At 44.9% G+C, this 17,048-nt stretch overlaps 2 protein-coding genes across 7 annotated transcripts in view; one reads left to right on the plus strand and one right to left on the minus strand.

Annotated features, from left to right (window-relative positions):
* Positions 1–3,718, plus strand: part of lekr1 (leucine, glutamate and lysine rich 1) — an 80,583-nt gene extending 76,865 nt beyond the window's left edge. For all 4 annotated transcript variants that reach the window (XM_042064306.1, XM_042064307.1, XM_042064308.1 and 1 more), the window contains one exon: positions 2,214–3,718. In XM_042064306.1, the coding sequence (XP_041920240.1) occupies positions 2,214–2,573 (360 nt within the window). In that variant the 3' untranslated portion in view covers positions 2,574–3,718. The remainder of the gene's footprint in view (positions 1–2,213) is intronic.
* Positions 3,719–7,472: 3,754 nt separating this feature from the next.
* Positions 7,473–15,711, minus strand: ccnl1a (cyclin L1a). Of its 3 annotated transcripts, XM_042063283.1 has the most exons (11): positions 15,382–15,704; positions 14,861–14,935; positions 14,353–14,462; positions 12,075–12,195; positions 11,796–11,860; positions 9,812–9,911; positions 9,549–9,653; positions 9,198–9,339; positions 8,964–9,075; positions 8,772–8,870; positions 7,473–8,512 (listed from the first exon to the last, which is right to left on the minus strand). In XM_042063283.1, exons 1-11 carry the CDS (start codon positions 15,637–15,639, stop codon positions 8,092–8,094), a joined length of 1,608 nt encoding a protein of 535 aa, XP_041919217.1. In that variant the 5' UTR covers positions 15,640–15,704; the 3' UTR covers positions 7,473–8,091. The 3 variants fall into 3 exon arrangements, 2 of the variants coding, with proteins under 2 accessions (XP_041919217.1, XP_041919218.1); XR_006022850.1 differs by lacking the exons at positions 7,473–8,512; positions 8,772–8,870; positions 8,964–9,075; positions 9,198–9,339 and adding an exon at positions 11,530–11,543 and having other exon boundaries at positions 9,564–9,653; positions 15,382–15,710; XM_042063284.1 differs by lacking the exons at positions 7,473–8,512; positions 8,772–8,870; positions 8,964–9,075; ... (1 more) ...; positions 9,549–9,653; positions 9,812–9,911 and adding an exon at positions 9,974–11,543 and having other exon boundaries at positions 15,382–15,711.
* Between the last annotated feature and the right edge of the window lie 1,337 nt (positions 15,712–17,048).

Genomic DNA, 17,048 nt, shown 5'->3' on the forward strand with positions numbered 1-17,048 from the left:
CGCCCTCCTCCCTGACTCAGGAGACAGCGGCGTCAACTCCTACTGTTTGTATTTGGATGTGACAAAATGTCTGCCCTTCACCAAACGTCCCTCACAGCTCCTCTGGCCAAAATAGTTCCAGAGGCAGAGGTTTGTGATGGAACACGTGTGTGTGTGTGTGTGTGTGTGTGTGTGTGTGTGTGTGTATGTGTGATAGAGATTGTGCTCACTGTCCGCCGTCACCTTACGAGGTGTTATTGCGAAGCAAAGGCTGATGGGAGTTCACTGTCACAGTGTCCTCACTTAGCCTGTCCAGATCCCTTCCTTAAGGCACATAAGGTCAGCAGACCTAACATTGCACATGTCGTGTGTGAGTGAGTGTGTGTGTGTGTGAGTGTGTTTGTGTGAGTGTGAGTGAGTGTGTGTGTGGGGAGCGCCTGCGAATAGAGCCCGCTGACGTCAGACACTTCCAGGAGAGGGGCTCCAGCTCAGCCGTCCCTAAGCAGCAGGGCTTGCCTTACAGGGCCCACAGTCAGCAGATGTGTGTGTGTGTGTGTGTGTGTGTGTGTGTGTGTGGGTGTGTGGGTGGGAGTGTGTGGAGAGGGGGTGAGTTGTTTGTTCCCCTAGGGGTGTGATTGAAGAGAAACATTTCTCCCCCCTGTGGTACTGGAGTTTGGCCACAGGGTGGTGCCGTTTCCACCTGGAGCACTGGCGTGGGGCGTGGGGGGGGGGGGGTGGTGTTGAAATAAAACGATGCGCCGTGGCTAAATGGCTTCAATGTGGCGCCCATGTGCGCCTGTGGTCCGGCCTCAGATGTGGACGGCCCAGACTGAGAGGAATGCTCGCGCCGCCTCGTCTGTCACAGATCTGCTGATATTTATGCCAGAGAAGAAAGAGAAAGATGAGAAGCCCTCAATCCCCCCCCCGTTCTCAAAAAAAAGGCTCTTGGTAAGTGCTAGCACACCGCTTGCGGCACGTCAGAAGACTTGAGCCGTGCATCCCATAATGAGCGCCGCGAGCTGGCTGCGGTTTCCATCGTCTGACTTATCACACGAGCAATAGCTTCCCCTCTCTCTCTCCCCCCCCTTCCCCCGTAAACCTCTAATTAATCAGATAAGGTGGCTCTTGGCTGACTGCAGAAGCTACACGCACACACATGGCGCTCAGGCAGCCTCCGCTGTGCCACTGCAACCCGGGGCCCAGCGCCATGCTCACGGCTCACGCACCACGGCTCCATGTGTGTGTGTCAGGGCTCAGCTCTGACCCAGCCGCTTGCCACACGTCCTACTGCTGCCTGTCAACTCAGACGCAGCTCTTTGTGTGCTATGGCAGCAGTGTCTGTGGGGGACAGTGCATAGCTCTGATGTTTTATATATATACAATAAAGGCTGTCTGCTTTTCTTAGGAGCTGCAAGGGACATGGTGGGTTGGCATGTCTGTAGCAGGCACTATTTCACACAAAATATATTTTCTCTGCATCATTTTTTTCCATTCTATTCTCTCTCACACAATGGATATGTAGCTTTATAGGTTTGACAGAAATATCTCTTTTTTTTCTCTGTCTTTGTCGTCTCCTTTTAATCTGTGGGTGTAATCTTATAAGTTGCAGTGGTGTAAAGATGTGAACACTGGTTAAATAAACAAAAGTAAAACCTTTTGGCTCTGATATAGTGCTTATTTTACAAAAGAAAATGATATTAATGGCAGCATAGACCACCTTTCCATTTTGGGTTTGAACCAAATATTCACTATATTCAGATCTCTTGGATATTTTAATTTTGGAGCGTGCTACAGCCAGATTTCATAAAGCTACATCTCGAACAATCAATAACTAGCTTTTTATAGACTTAGAAATAAGATAAAATAATATTTTTGTAAACCTATTGAAGCCATGTGTGTATGATATAAAACTCTTGACTCTTGTATGTTTCTCTCTCTCTTTATCAAATCAAATCAAATGCTGCTTTATTGGCATGAATTTATAAAGTCATTGTTGTCAAAGCTACAGGTATAACATGTTAATAATCAACTTTACATGATATTGGTATAAAGATAAAATTAAATAATGAAAGGAAAAATAAGATAAAATGTAAAATGTTAATGCTACTAAAGGTACAGTAATAGTTTGATCAATCGTGTTATACTGTAGAAAAGAAAATAGAAAAAAGAAAATGAAGCGCTCTCTCTCTCTCTCTCTCTCTCTGTCTCTCTCTCTTTCTCTCTCTCTGTGGCAGACGGAGCTGTTGCAGGAGACAGTGCGGCGTGAGTGTGAGGAGAGGGAGGGGCTAACGGCAGAGCTCACCGAGGCCAGAGAGCAGCTCCTGCAGCTCAGGCGTCCCGCGCCGGACCCCTCGTCCTCGGCCCCCGACGTCCCCCAGAGGCCCTCCCCTCCCCGCTTGACCGCCACCTTCCCCTCCCCCAGGGGCCCGTGGGCGGGCAGCAGGGAGAGACGCAGCGCGGCCTCCTGGCATGGGCCGTCCCAGTCCCACTCAACGCCCACTCTACCCAGGCTGACCGGCGAGAGACCCTCCAGCTCTGCCAGCGAAGCCCATCGGCGCATCGCACTGCTCATGAGCAGGAACGGCCGAGTCTAACACACACACACACACACAGACACACACACACACCTGGGCTGCTCATACAGCTGGAAAAGAGAGGATGACAGACTATCAATAATCATCTAACTGACATAGATTTTGACATGTACTTGCTCACTCTCATTCTCTTGCTCTGTCACGCACACACACACACACACACACACACACATGCACGCACGCACACACACACAGAGACACGCACACACGGAGACTCAGAGGCAGGAAAGAGCGAGCGTGACAACTCATCTCTAGCCACCCACAGATGTAAACACCCTTCTCCCAAGGCATGCTCTCTCTCATTCACACACACACACACACACACACACACTGACTCCCACAACACACATTCACACGAACACAAGGTCTTTTTTACTCAGACGCACACGCTCTCCCCCACAGTCACACAAACACGCGGCCTTTCACAAGGTCCTCTTTCATGCACGCACGCACACACACACACAGGCACACGCACGCACACAAACACAGTCATTCACAAGGTCTGTCTCACGCACGCTCTCTCCCACTCCTCTCCCCTGTGTCTCTGGACTTGTTTTATTCTGCTTTTGGTGCGTGATTGACATTACTCATTCCCTGTAAGGTCTTTCCATTCTCCTCCCTCCCCTTCTCTTTGCCCATCCCTCCCTCCCTCCCTCCCTCTCTTTTGATGAATAGACTCGAGGAAAGCTTGGAATCTGTATGGTATGGAATATTCTAATTGCTTGGCAGAAGCAACACATGGAACGTTTTTGGGTGTTTCTCCCCTCCTCTCTTAAATGGGCGAGACACAGCCTCTTAAAGGGGGGGTGGGGGGGGGGGGGCCTAGCTCCTCCTCCGTCTTCCGTCTAACACAGAGCCCGGTTTCAGCCCCAGACACACAGCCAGAGCCCAGTGTAGACGTGAGCAGGCCACACGCTTAGAATGACACCTTTCAATCATCAGGATCTAGGAGCTGATTGTTTGATTGTTTTTTATTTTATTTTTTTTTCGTAGACGATTTTATATGCAGGCCTGTAGATGCTCTGTACCATGTGCTCAATGAGGAAAGACAAATAGGATTATGTCAATGTTTTTTTAGTTATTATTATTTACAAGGAAGACTTTTCAAGTCATTTTACGTAGCTAAATAAATCTTTTTCTCTATACACCTTTCAATTCTACTTCCTGTGCCAGTTTAGTTACACACACACACACACACACACACACACACACACACACACACACACTTGACCCCCTCCTTTGAGTTCTTGAAAAGATGAAGAATTAACAAGTGTTGTTTCCTTCCTCACAACCTCTCACTCTTTCAGGTCTCCAGACAGGATCACACGCACGCACGCACACACACACACACAAGCAGAGTCTTTGTGGGGGGTTGAGTGTGCGGTGTGTGTGTGTGTGTGTGTGTGTGTGTGTGCTCTCTTCCCTCCTGCGTTGTTGTCATGTTGACCGAGGTGCGCTGAAGTGTACCCAGCGGCTCTGGCCCTCCCTCCAGATGCAGCGGTGACCTCTGACCCCGGAGCCTTTCATGAGGAGCAGCAGCGGCGGCCCCCGGGCCTCTTCCTGCGCCTCCACGCCGCTCCCGCTCCTTCCGCTGGACGCCTTTGATGTCCTCAGGTCTTTCAGCAGCTGCCAGGGAGGCATAAACACCCCCACGCTTTCCAGCCACCGGGTCAGTGCTGCTGTCACACTCACAAACTCACACACACACACACACATCTAAACAATAAAAAATAAAACAAAGGCCCGCATGGCATGGCCATTTCTTGATGTCGTGTTGTTCCATTGATGTTGGGTAGTGCAGGAGTGCTGTAGCGTTGGGCTGTAAAGTGCTCAGACTGGGCAGAGCAGAGGGGGGAGGGCAATGAGGGATCTGGATGATGAGACATCAGTCAGTGACACTAGAAGTGATGAGGACTGACAGAAGCAAATGGACTGAGACAATAGCACAGATACATGTAATGGAGTGGGAGTCGCCTGCTCTGTGATCAGGCAGAACCTCTCCTGGGAATATAGAAAAATTGGTTTTAAAAAATAAAGAAAATGAAATGCTGTAAATATTTCCCATTGAATCCACTGCCATGTGTGTTTAACACTTACAACCATAATTATACGTCTGTATACAGAAAATGGATGACCTATGCTCCGTTAGCCATATTTCTCCATGGGCCGTGTACTATTATTTTCCTTTCTGACTTTTTTTCTCTCATTCCGGTGCTACACACAGTCAATTCATGTCAACTACCAAGAGACAAATCATTTATTTCCATCATACCCCTGAATTTCCTGTACTTTGTAAGAATGTTTGTGCGTGTGTGTGTGTGTATGTGTGTTATGGAGAATGAATGGAAGCTGCTGTTCTCACACCACAGCGGCCAATGGAACGGAAACTCCTGAGCTGTGAGGCCTGTCACGGCAGATAAAAAACAGCATGTTGCTTTGTGGGGGTTTTGTGCTTTGAGAAGAAAGGCCTACTGAGAGTGCCTCCTGCATTAATTAGATTTGCTAATATGCATCCTTGGAAGCACATCTAGTAGGAGGGAGGAAACTTTTTGGAGACAAGGGTTTGGTCTTTAGGCTCTGTTGTGACACTCTCTGATATTGATTACATTTTTGTTCTGCTGTTTCATGCTTTGGTCTGAGACACACCAAAATGTCGCCTACACGTTCTGCAGGCTTCACTTGCACTTTGCAGTTCAGCTAAATCATACGTCAAAGAAGAAAGGTCGCATTTGGCCGCCCGCCCTGCCACACCTGGAATTTCCTGGAATTCCGTACCTCCTGTCAGCGTCAGCCCACACCTGCAATTAGTGTTGCCCTGGAAACAGGGCTGAAGAATGCCTAGCATTAACCGTAGCGAAAATGTGAACGTGATAGTGGTGCTAAGTAAGTGTTGGGGAATGCAGGGAAGCGACGCAGCCTAAACCACAGTGAGTCCCTGCTTGTGAACCGTAGAGCGTGCCAGCGTGTGCCTACAGACAACCCCCATAGACAAGGTTTCCTGAACAAACTCTTTTGTGAGCCAACTGAAAACTATTTCCACTCTTTTTCTAACTCCCTCGCCCTCTATCCAGAGAACACGCCACAGCCATCAGTGTCCTCCCTGACTGTTTATCATATTACGTCACGCTGAATCAGGCACGAGTATGCATCCAGGCATCTGGCTGAAGAAGGTCAAGTCCTACTAATGCGGTCAGTCAATATGATCCCTGCAACACATGCACACAAACTCATTTCATTTACAAGTGAAACGTAGAGAAAATCATTTGCAATCCCATTACCGGTAGAGAAGCACGCATTTTGCTTTTTAGCATCTTTGCGTTATTGCCGGATCCAGGTTGGCTGATTGAAGGTCAAAGAGCAAATGAATAATGCGGAGGGGAGCAGCATGCTGTCGTGATGTGTCCAGTGCCTCAGTACCTTCGGAGCAGAAAGGTTAGGAGTGGGCGGGAGCACGAGGCAGCACTTTGGCCCTGCAACATTCTGAAGAGGTTAAAAGAGGCGGAGTGTGTTGTCTGTTGCGCTTCTGCTCCCTTGACAACAGCATGCATCTGCTATGAGCATGCACAGGTTCCAGGGAGGGGAGTGTGTTGGGAGGTAGTGGTGTGTGTGTGTGTGTGTGTGTGTGTGCATGTGCCTGGGTCACGCATCATTGCTGGACTGAATGGCCTTCTCCACCCACGCCTGTCAGATGAGGTGGTGCAGCGTGTGGGTGTGGGAGAAAGCCTTTTGGCCCTGGCCTCACCAGTGGTTGCTTCACTGAAGATAGAAGCCTCTCCCCCTTCCCCCTTCTCTCACACACACACAACCCTTCTCCCAAAAAGTGAGGTCTACCCACAGAGGGGTGTGGACCAAACCATCCATCCATCCCAACCTGATCTCAAGGCCCGAGGAGGGAGCTGAAGACAGAGCACTATACTGGGAAGGGGGAGGAGGGGGGTGAGTTGTGAGATGACTGGTTGGGGCTGTGGGCAGCCTTGTGGAGACATGATGGATGGGCTGAGTTGGGCTGATGTCAATGTGTGAGACCAAAACTGCACGCTTACAGGATGTGGGTGTTTTGATAAGTGTGATTACTAATGCTGCTTCTATGAGGGTTAAACGTTGTGCAATACATGTTATCATTGCATACTTGTGAGTAAAACGCTACTAAGACATTTTTAGAAAGTAGGATTTAGGTAGGATCCCAGTAGGACTTGATGTTACACAAACTTAGTAAACCATAAGCCATTGTTCAAATTCAAAATACGTGCTATGGTCATTCAAATACCAATTTTCAACCCCCAGTTGGTATAGAGACAATGTCCAATGCACCCATGTGTAGTAGTTCAGTGACCTCTACTGGCATATTGGCTGTATTACTTCAGTCATCACACAACTGTCTGATATTTACACAGCTTCCACACATTTAGGTGACAAAATCAGGCAGCACAACATGTGCACAGATAAAGTACATTTGAATTGCAATGAACCCACAGTTAGCCATGGTGGTCAGTGGTCCTTGTTGTTCACATCCTCAGTCTCTCAGGAAACGGCGCTTCTAGAAACAGGCTTGGGCTTGGAATGTATCTGTGGTGGTTCCCATCAGCTCGATATGTAGGCAACTGATCTGATGAGCTTGATAAATACATCTAGCATCCTTTCCCTACCACTCCAGTTCATTGTGGATTACTGCTAGATGAATATGGGATGCATCATACACCTAGAAACATGAATGATCAGTCATTTGTTTCATAGGTCCATGAGATTCCTCAAAAAATTAAAGTTAAAAAGATTGATTTCACTCATCACGTTTGAAGAAACATGGGTACCACGAGCAAATCTGACTACTTGATAATCTGACTAAACACACAAGATTAAAAATTCAGAATAAAAAAAAATGAAGGAAAATGAATCAAGAACTGAGAATTAGATCACATTTTTATTAAGTAAAAATCAGACAAACACATGCAGACTAAAAACCAGTGTTTTTTTGTATTTTTTTTAAACCACGATCCAAAACACAAAAAACTCAAATTATATTAAAAGTCTGCATCCAGATGTTCAGAAAAAAAAAGTCTATTTCTAGAGAAATACCATTTTTGCATTTGTACAACTGTATATATGTATGTATTATAAATATACACACGTCAGTCCAAAAAAAAAAAATAAACAAACAAAAAAGGTTGAGTGGACCTGGTATTCCTCTTTTGAACTGTGCAAAGTCTTGATGTCTTTCCTGAATATTTCTTCAATGGTGAACTTCTCTTCCCTTCCCCTCCCTAACAAAAACAAACATTCTGCTTTTTAAAAATCAAAGCTCTCACCATAATACATTGGCATTTGACCAACTATACAACTGTATGATTTTTTTCCTCCCAGTCCACAGCACTACATGAAACTGAACAGGGCTTGTGAAAGACAGATAGACAGAACAGAAAAGAGGAAAAGAGGACAGAAAGAAGAGACTGAGGGAGGTCAGGGGAGGGGTAGAGAAACGGGAGGGGTTTGACAGGGTGTCGGGTCGCCCTCCCCCCCTTGCTCATCGTCTGTGGCGGCTGTGGCCCGAGTGGCTGCTGCTGCTGCCGCTGTGATGGTGTTTGCTCTTGTGCGAGCGCTCGTAGGAGCGCGATCGCTCCCGTCGCTCCCGGTGGTGGCTGCCGCCCCCGCTGCTGCGCTCGTGCTTGTGCTTCTTGGGGTCCGAGGAGGAGAGGCGCTCCCGCTCCCGCTCCCGCTCGCGGGGCTTGCTGTTGGACCGGCTGCGCGAGCGCTTCCTCTTGTGCGTGTGGCGGCCGGCCGACTTGGACTCGCCGCTCTCGCGCTGCTTGGCCTTCAGGTGCGGCAGCAGGGGCGACAGCGGGATGCCGTGGTTCTGATGTCGCCGTGGAGACGGGCTGCGGCTGTGGGAGCGGCTCCGTGAGCGCGAGCTGAAGGTCCCTGAGCGGCTGCGTCTGTTGTTATAACTAAGACACAAACAACAGGAGGGTTAGATAGACCACCAGTCAACACAGGAGAATTGTACCATGGTTACTATAATTTACTCCAAATTTAGTGTTTAAAACACCATATGCATTCTCAATTTATCCCTCGCAAGATGTTCATAAAATTGGGAAAATGAACCAGTATTTAAACTGGTCTAAAAGAACAACAGTAGTGTAACAGTTTGTGCATCATTAAAAAAAAAATCTACTTTATTACAGAAAAAGGACGGATATGACATACTGTCTTCTGGGAGAACGTGATCTGGAACGTGACCTTGTCCTGGACCGTGAGTGGCTGCCACTCCTGCTGTTGTGGCTCGGCTTGCCTTCTTTCCTGAGACTGAAACACAATGGAGCAAGTCAACACTTGTTGATGGCTCGTGTATCACGGCGTGTCAGCCTAGCGTGTGAGCAGAGCTGGCGAGAGGCTTACCCGTTGTGTGGGCTCTTGGAGCTCTGTGCCCGCTCCTCTGCCTCCTTCTTCACAGGCTTCAGCGTCTGGCCGTTCGGGGACTTCTCCTCGGCCTTCACCTCCCTGGGGGATCCTGCCATGTGGGGAGCAAAAGAGTTCAAATCCAACTTCATTCCTACTGGTATCTGACCACTATGCGGCCAGATGGCTAGCAATGTAGGGGGAGGGCCAGTTTTGGGTGTGGTTGGGACTCACCTGGCTTAGAGCCTGGAGAGAAGCCGCCCAGGGTGGAGAGGGCTGGGGTGCCGTCAGGGTTCAGGCCTTTGGCCTTCAGCTTGGCCTCCTGTAGCGCCACCTTCCTCTTCTCCACCTCCTTGTCCAGCAGATCATAGTTTGGCTGGAACATGAGACACATTATCAGACCACTTGGTCACCAAAACAAAAAAGCCAAAAACAAACAAAACAACATATTTCCCAGCACAAGAAGTCATTCCAAGTATGGATATCTTAGGAACAATCCATTGTGACCATCCAGCTGGCCAAAGTTCAACTGCAAACAAAAAGATGGGAAATCTCAGCTCTGCGTGGGGAGAAAGTGCAAGTCACCTTCTTCCTTGTGTACAGCTTCAGTGTGGTGATACAAATCTCTTTAATCTCCTCTTCTGTAGCTCCAAAGAGCAGGTACCAGTGTGGTCTAGACGGCAGAGCAATCTGACAGAACAAAAGGGAGATGTTAAGCAAGCAATGTTGGCACAACACCATTGGAGACACATGGTTGTGCTGGAGACACATGGTTGTGGACAGATGTGCTTTGGTCTGGGATGATGGTGGTGGTGGTGGTGGTGTTCATATTAGTGGTCTTACTGTACCTGCAGGGCTCTGGCAGCGAGGTAAATACAGGCACAGGCGATGGTCTCGGCTTGAAACCTCACAAACACATTTGTCCGCAAAGAATCATTCATGTAGTTCCTGAAAGACAAAATGGAGAGAGCAACACTGCAGCTTCCTCTTGCACACCTACACGCTGACCCCCTCCCTCCCTCATGAAGAAAAAGGAAACCAGTTTGAAAACAAATGTTGAAGTAATGCAGTCAATTTAGCCACATTTATGGAGATTCAAGATTAGCTTTGTCCTTTTTCCCTCTCTTAGCTCTCTGTCCAGGGTACTTCCATGCAGAACAGATGTAGGCATGTACACATTAAGCTCTCTGAACCAGTGTGTTTACACAGACAAGCTACAGGGTGTCCTCTGACAAAGAGTAAGACATTCAGCAAACTAACAGAATAAACAAAAAGGAATGAAGGAGGAACTCAAAAGAAGGTTGCTAAAACACCTGTACATGCCAAAAATAGGACCCCATTTGCACATGCAATTGATAGCTGACCAATCCCCAAAAAATATGCAAGCATCTAAAAGAGGCCATGGGCGCCTTACTGTGCTCATGGTCTGGGAGAGTTCAAGGTCTGCATCAGCAATGCTTAGGTCTCATGTACATGAAGCTGAATGGAGGTCCAAGGGTATATGGGGGAGGATGGGGCGCCAAGGTGATATTTGCTTGCATTGCGAGAATGGCATGCAGGTCAAATCCAGTGTGTTGAACAACAGGCCCCTGGGGAGGGGAGGGATGAGCTGAAGCGAGGCTTTGCTCAGGGCATGGCCACAGTACCGGGCACAAAGGGTTTCCCTAGTTACAGAGCCAGCCTGGTTAGTAATGACTCACATGGCTATAGACTCAGAAGAGCTGAAGGCCACTACATACTGCACTGATTAATGATTACGTCATCTGGAGGCTAAACAAAATGGAGGCATTTTGGTAGGTTAAAATGGAAAAGGATATGGACTAAATTAAGACTAAGACAGGCAGACGGACACACACAGACGAACAGACAGCAGGGTGATGGGGAGGCAACAGAAAGAAAATGGTAAATGTGCTGCTGCCCCTCAAAACTGAGGCCCGTCTACTTCACATGGAAGTATTAGTATTGATGAGTCCATGTGACCGTGTGACTGAACTGAAAGACTCCGTTAACTATTAACTCCTCCCGACCTTCAGTTACAGACAACCTCTAACACTCTACAATGACGGTCAAGCTAAAGGTCAGTTTTTCAGGGAAAGGCGACGTCACAACAGGTCCATGGAGACAGGAGCCGTCCTGTAAGACACATGCCTGAAGACCATATGAGTTTGGGATAAGTATGACGTTACAGTAAGACATCAGAATTCTTCTAGAAAAAAATGTAAGTGCAAGACAAACCTGACACTTATAATGTATGGAACATTCTAACTTACAGCTAAATTGTTATAAATAAACAACTGCTGATAGAATGCTAGAATACAGTCTAGACATCTACTGTACTTCAGAAGATAAGTACAATTGGGAAGCAAAAACAAAAAATACAAATCCTTTGGACACCCCCAAGAAAACAAGATGATGTTGCCAGATGGAAAAGGCCCCCTTCAGTGAATCTCGGGTAGAGAGCTCGCACTGGATTGGCTGTCTCGAAAGGGGCAGCCAATGAGGGGGGAGATTCCTGAGGTCAGTGTGGTTGGAGGAGCAGAGCTCAGAGGTTCTTTATGAGACTTACCATCATGGACTACCCTTTAATCAAAGAGTAGAGAAAAAGTACAAAGTTAAACTGAGATCTCCATATATGGAAACTAACTGAAAATAAAGATTCAAACCATTTCTCTTTAAAAAGGAGAGAGACACACACAAGTGTTACGAAAAGATAACTTTTGAGTTGGCGAAAAAAAAACAGGAAGCTTACGCAGAATCCAGGCAAACAGTCATTTAGCAGGTTAGCAATCTGGCCATCTACACACAGCTGCATATTGGAGACCGCAAACTTACCAGGCAGTCTGGACCAGCGTTCGGTTCTTCTCACATTCAAGGACTTGGAGGTACATGACGATAATCTGAAAGAGATTGAAAAACCACAACAGGTTCATGCATATCCTCTAGTGCACGGAACACTATGTGTGGGGGAACTTGGTTACAAATTCACAGATGTTTTTTTTTCCCTGTAACAGACTACTGTGTCTGTGGACTGTGGTTTTTAAACATCTTACTAGGTATAAGAGCTTCCATCCATACTGGGCTGCTTGTCTGTGAGGGTGGTACGTTACTCACCTTGTGTGGATGCTTGACGTGCACACAGAAGCCCAGCTCCTTTAGGATCCGCCGCTCGGCTTTAATGACTTGGTTTTTGGTGTTAATGTAGTTCTGATCAAGAACCAATGGGCTTGCGCTTCTGATTCATAAAGGAAATGAGAAATGAAAAGATTTTCCCAGACAAATCAAAAGAACAAAAGGAAAAAAGGAACAAAGACAAGTGAAGTGCCCTTCTGTTCATTCATCTAAACTGTTTTCCCTTCCAACCAACTAAAGGCAACAGGTCCAGTTTCATTGACTCCTGTAACTTCAGTAAAACTTTCAGTCTTGCTACACGTATTGAGGTAACCAGGTGCTCCACTGTCACTTTATCATAGCTTCAACAGAAACATCATTACACAACCACAAAGTGCACTGTTTTTATCAACTGTGCACATGAGGCCACACACTCATTAACTCCTGCACACAGCAGAAATTACCCTTCAAATATGACATGACCAGATGAGGTTTCATCATAGCGACAACTTTAAATACAACAGAGGAACATAGTTTGCACCACTTCACTCATACACAGGACAGCATATTCAATCATTTGCTCTCAACATCACATGCGCACATGAACAACCCAGTGCTAACCGTGAAATGCCACAGGCTACTAGCCACAAAAAAACAATAACAATAGCACAACCTAATATACTATTCGTGTGTTCATACATTTCAGATTAAAATTGTACAGAACGTGTATGGAGCTTCCTACATCAGTGATTTGGGTATTCAAGACTGCTTCCGTATTTACAGACCATAACGATCCTGCTGATTACTACAGGCATTAGTTAAAACTGTATACACTCTGAAAGTGTGCTTCTAGATAATTACTTTCTAATGTTACAAAAAAAAGTACTGGGCTAAAAACTACCACTTTCTCAGCCTTCTTATACCATGGAACTGACATACCAGTCATTCTACAGTACATAACCATCCCATAACAGCACCCAGATATGCTCTTAAAGAGGTGATAATACATGTCAATTCACCTAGGCTAATATAATCGCTAAAAATAATAATTATGAAACCTCTGAAAACAACTGAAATTTCTTTTGTGGTAATACAACTCAATCTTAACAGCTTCTCACTTTAGAACCTCAAAAATAACATACATGTCCTGCTTTCAGACCTATATCTGGTTAACCTTGACATTAACCTTCACATGAATACACATGCATTCCATAGCATCAACTAAACCACAGCCTACTGATGTACTATTTAAACAACTATACACCTCCTATTATTTAAACTTGTTTACTTTGCTTAATGTGAGCTCTGTGCAGATACAAACATACTCAATTCAAGATTTAAGTGGGCAAATGCAACATCCTTGCATATCTTGCGGGAACAGGGTACTCTGCAAGTCACTTGTAATAAACATATCAATAAGCACAGTGAGAACTAATGCTTGATATGACAGTGCAAACATTTTTCAAATGTGCAAATGATATTTCTGTAAAAGCCATGTGAGTTTTTGTTTGTTTGTTTGTTTGTTTTAAATGAATGCTATCACCTAGTGTTAGCAGAGACATTAAGCATAAACTGAAATACAGGAGTCTCCCAGACGCCCCGGACCAGCGGCCCCGGACCAGCGGCCAACCTGTCGTCCCCGAATCCCAGTGACCGCACACAGACCACTGGCTTCTCCCAGCGGAGGAGGGGGGGGAAGCGACACCTCGCTCACTGTTGCCATGCCGACAGCTTCATCTCTACGTACCATTCCACATCACCCAGGCTTTGGTAAATGTAGCTGGTCGCTGTTAGTTGGTTGCAAGGGAAAAGAGAATTCAAGTTAATACCATGGTACCGATTTATATATGAACACAATTCTTTCCAATTCTGTGTTCTAACAAAGGCAGGGTTTCTGCCTTCACACAAAAAATAATATGCCAAAACAAGTAAATGCAGGCTTGTAAACATTTTGGACGCATTTCACTTGATGGAGTAAGCGGCAGACTAACTTGCTGTTAATACCAATTATGACTGATGAGGAAACTGAAAAGTTTTAAAATGGTTTAGAGTACATGAGTCAAAACAGAAGAGCACTGAAATTAAGACATTTCATCATCACCATACAGACTTGTGCACACATTTACAATTATCTATTCAAAATAGCATTTAGACTAAATGATGAGTGTTGACAGTATTAAAAACAGAAAGACTGTCTGGATGGAATATTTTGGCACAATAGACAGAACACAGAGAACTGTTTCTTTAAAAAACACAGAAAAGATCCATAAGCAATGCTTACCTTTTGCCCCTTATCTGTCTTAGATGATGAAAGACATTGATCACGTCTCTTACGCGTCTGGGGGCTTCTTCAATTTTTGAGGCCAAATTGATACAGGCCATGGCAACGATCTAAAAGGATTGAAGACAATAAACACAGTAATTTCAGTGGGAACACTTGTACTCAAGAATGCATTTTCATTCATTTAACTTTAGCAGTGAATTAAATTGCTCTACACAAACCAAAATAACATTGTATAACGTAACTACGCCTGCTGACATGAGCTCATGTACAGCTGCCTGTCTGCTCAGTCTGTCAACTTACAACACGAGGCACATACACTCACTACGGTAAGTTACATCATGATTCGCTTTCTAGTAAGCCTAGGAAGCTAGCAAGCTAAAAAAGTCTCTGGTACAATATGGCTGCCCAGACAGAACGTTGTTGTTACGCATGTAGCACTCGGCTTACCTAACGTTGGTTAGCTAAGTTAGCCGTCAAAAAAGGTGCCTAGGTGACTTTAACTTACCTCGAAACTGTGTTTGACGAATGACTTGGAGTAGAAAAATCTATGAAAAAGGACTTGTCCGGTTGCCATGGCCACCTACAGAACAGACAGAAATTACATATAATGTTAAATGGTTAGAATAAATCGCTTGCATCATGTAGCTTCACGATGAGGGTCAGCCATTTTGTTTTTTGAAGAATCAACACCATAAATACGACACATGTCAAACTACATCCAAGTTTTATATTATTAGCTGCAGTTAAAGATGACCTATACGTAATTTAACAGAGAATGTTATATTTGGGTAACAGCAAATACTAGTCATAGCTGGTATCGATTCGTTCCCACTCGCTAACGTTATCTGGCATATAACTAGCATGGCTAGCAATATTGCTAGCAACAACATACCCAACGTTAGAGGTTAGAGCACAGACTAGAAAAGCAAATGATGAAAACAAATAACAGTTACATGACACATAACTGGGTATCCAGAACACATTAACACTGGTGGAAGCACAGTATGAAAATAACATGTCAGTTACCTGTGGCAATCGTAAAAGGATGCCAGCGGATTGTAAGACTTCACAGCCCAAAATCCGCAGATCTGTCTCAGTATGCAAGTCCAGGCCATCCAGCATTGAGGGTGTGGGAGAGAGCCTCTCCTCTGGTATGAGAGAATTATCGATAGTAAGGCAAACTTCGGAGTAGACTTTATCGCCAATAAGTATCCCATCATTATTAGTAACGGTAACGTTAACGTTAGATGTAGTGGTCACTGAAGACGGGGGACCAGTAGCCATCTTCGGTCCGACGTTCGCTGGCCATCAAACACAAGTCGCTTGTGGCAGAAGCAGGAAGCGAACACAGCTCATGGGTGACGTAACACCTGTACGTGCGCACATTGTAATAACGGAAAAAATATTTTTTTTAGGCTACAGTCTATGGAAAACAGCCGCAAAGGGTTTTTTTTTTAATTATTATTTATTTATTTATTATTATTTTTACTTGCCACAAATACAGTCAGCAGTGGTTACACGTTCTGTCATGCATTTTTCAATCGTTCATGTAATAGGCCTTTTTATGGTTGGGTTTCATTTACTTTCATAGTAGTCCAGTCATTTTAAGCCAAAATAGGGGTCAACGTTGAACAAATTGCAAAAGAAGAAAACTTAGCTGATTTTGTATCCTCAATATGTCCTGAGTAAGGGAAAAAAGCCCCGAAGAATCCCAATAGGGGAAAGTTTAGAAAAAGACCTAAATATACCCTATTCATGCGCCTAGTATTTTTCTCACGCAAATAGGGGGAAAAAATTAACCTTCACATATCACCATGAAAATTACTGAGTTGATTACTTACATCAAGACAAACAAAAAATGTATTATAAGCTTTTTGTTTGTTAACATGGGCAAACGGGGCATAATGTAATTATGTATAGTTAATGTAGGCTATAGTGACCCAAAACTAATTGCAACATTTGACAAACAAATTGTCCAAGGCATGGAGGAAGATAATACATGTCTTAACTGGTATTATATCTCATCCAGAGGGTATATGCTTATAGAAAATATATAGTTTATGGTGTTTAATTTGATTCCCTGGACAGTATAGGCCAAAATGTATCCACTTTACACTAGATTCGCCTTTACAGAATAGAGGGCAATGTATTGTGCATGGCATGGAGGAAGATGGGAAATGTCTTAAATTGTGTTATATCTCCTCTAGAGGGTATATGCTTTCAGAAAATATATAGTTTATGGTATTTAATTTGTTTCCCTTAATAGTGCAGGCCAAAATGTATCAGCTGTTCACTTGATTCGCCTATACAGAATAGAGGAGTATGTGTTATGCATGGAATGGAGGAAGATGGGACATAAGTTGATTGATGCTATATTTCATGTACAGTGCATATGCTTTTAGAATATGTATAGTTTTGACTATTCTATGACTGTTCTATGACTTTGGTAAAACCATGACCCATGCATAGGCATGCATTGTTAATTATTAATCTTAAACTATATTCATTAGTATAGCATGTACCTTTTTGCCAGATGTCACAACAATAGAGTCACTTTTTTGGAGGCTAACTGCAGTTATCCCATCTGCACCCTTCTGTCGAATTTGGACATTATCATGTCCGTCTTCAACTTTGCCTGGACTATTAGCCGTTGTGGTATTTATCTATACGTAATTACATTATGCCCTGTTTGC

The sequence above is a fragment of the Alosa sapidissima genome, chromosome 15 (genome assembly GCF_018492685.1).
Source record: "Alosa sapidissima isolate fAloSap1 chromosome 15, fAloSap1.pri, whole genome shotgun sequence".
In the NCBI taxonomy this organism is placed as follows: domain Eukaryota; kingdom Metazoa; phylum Chordata; class Actinopteri; order Clupeiformes; family Clupeidae; genus Alosa; species Alosa sapidissima.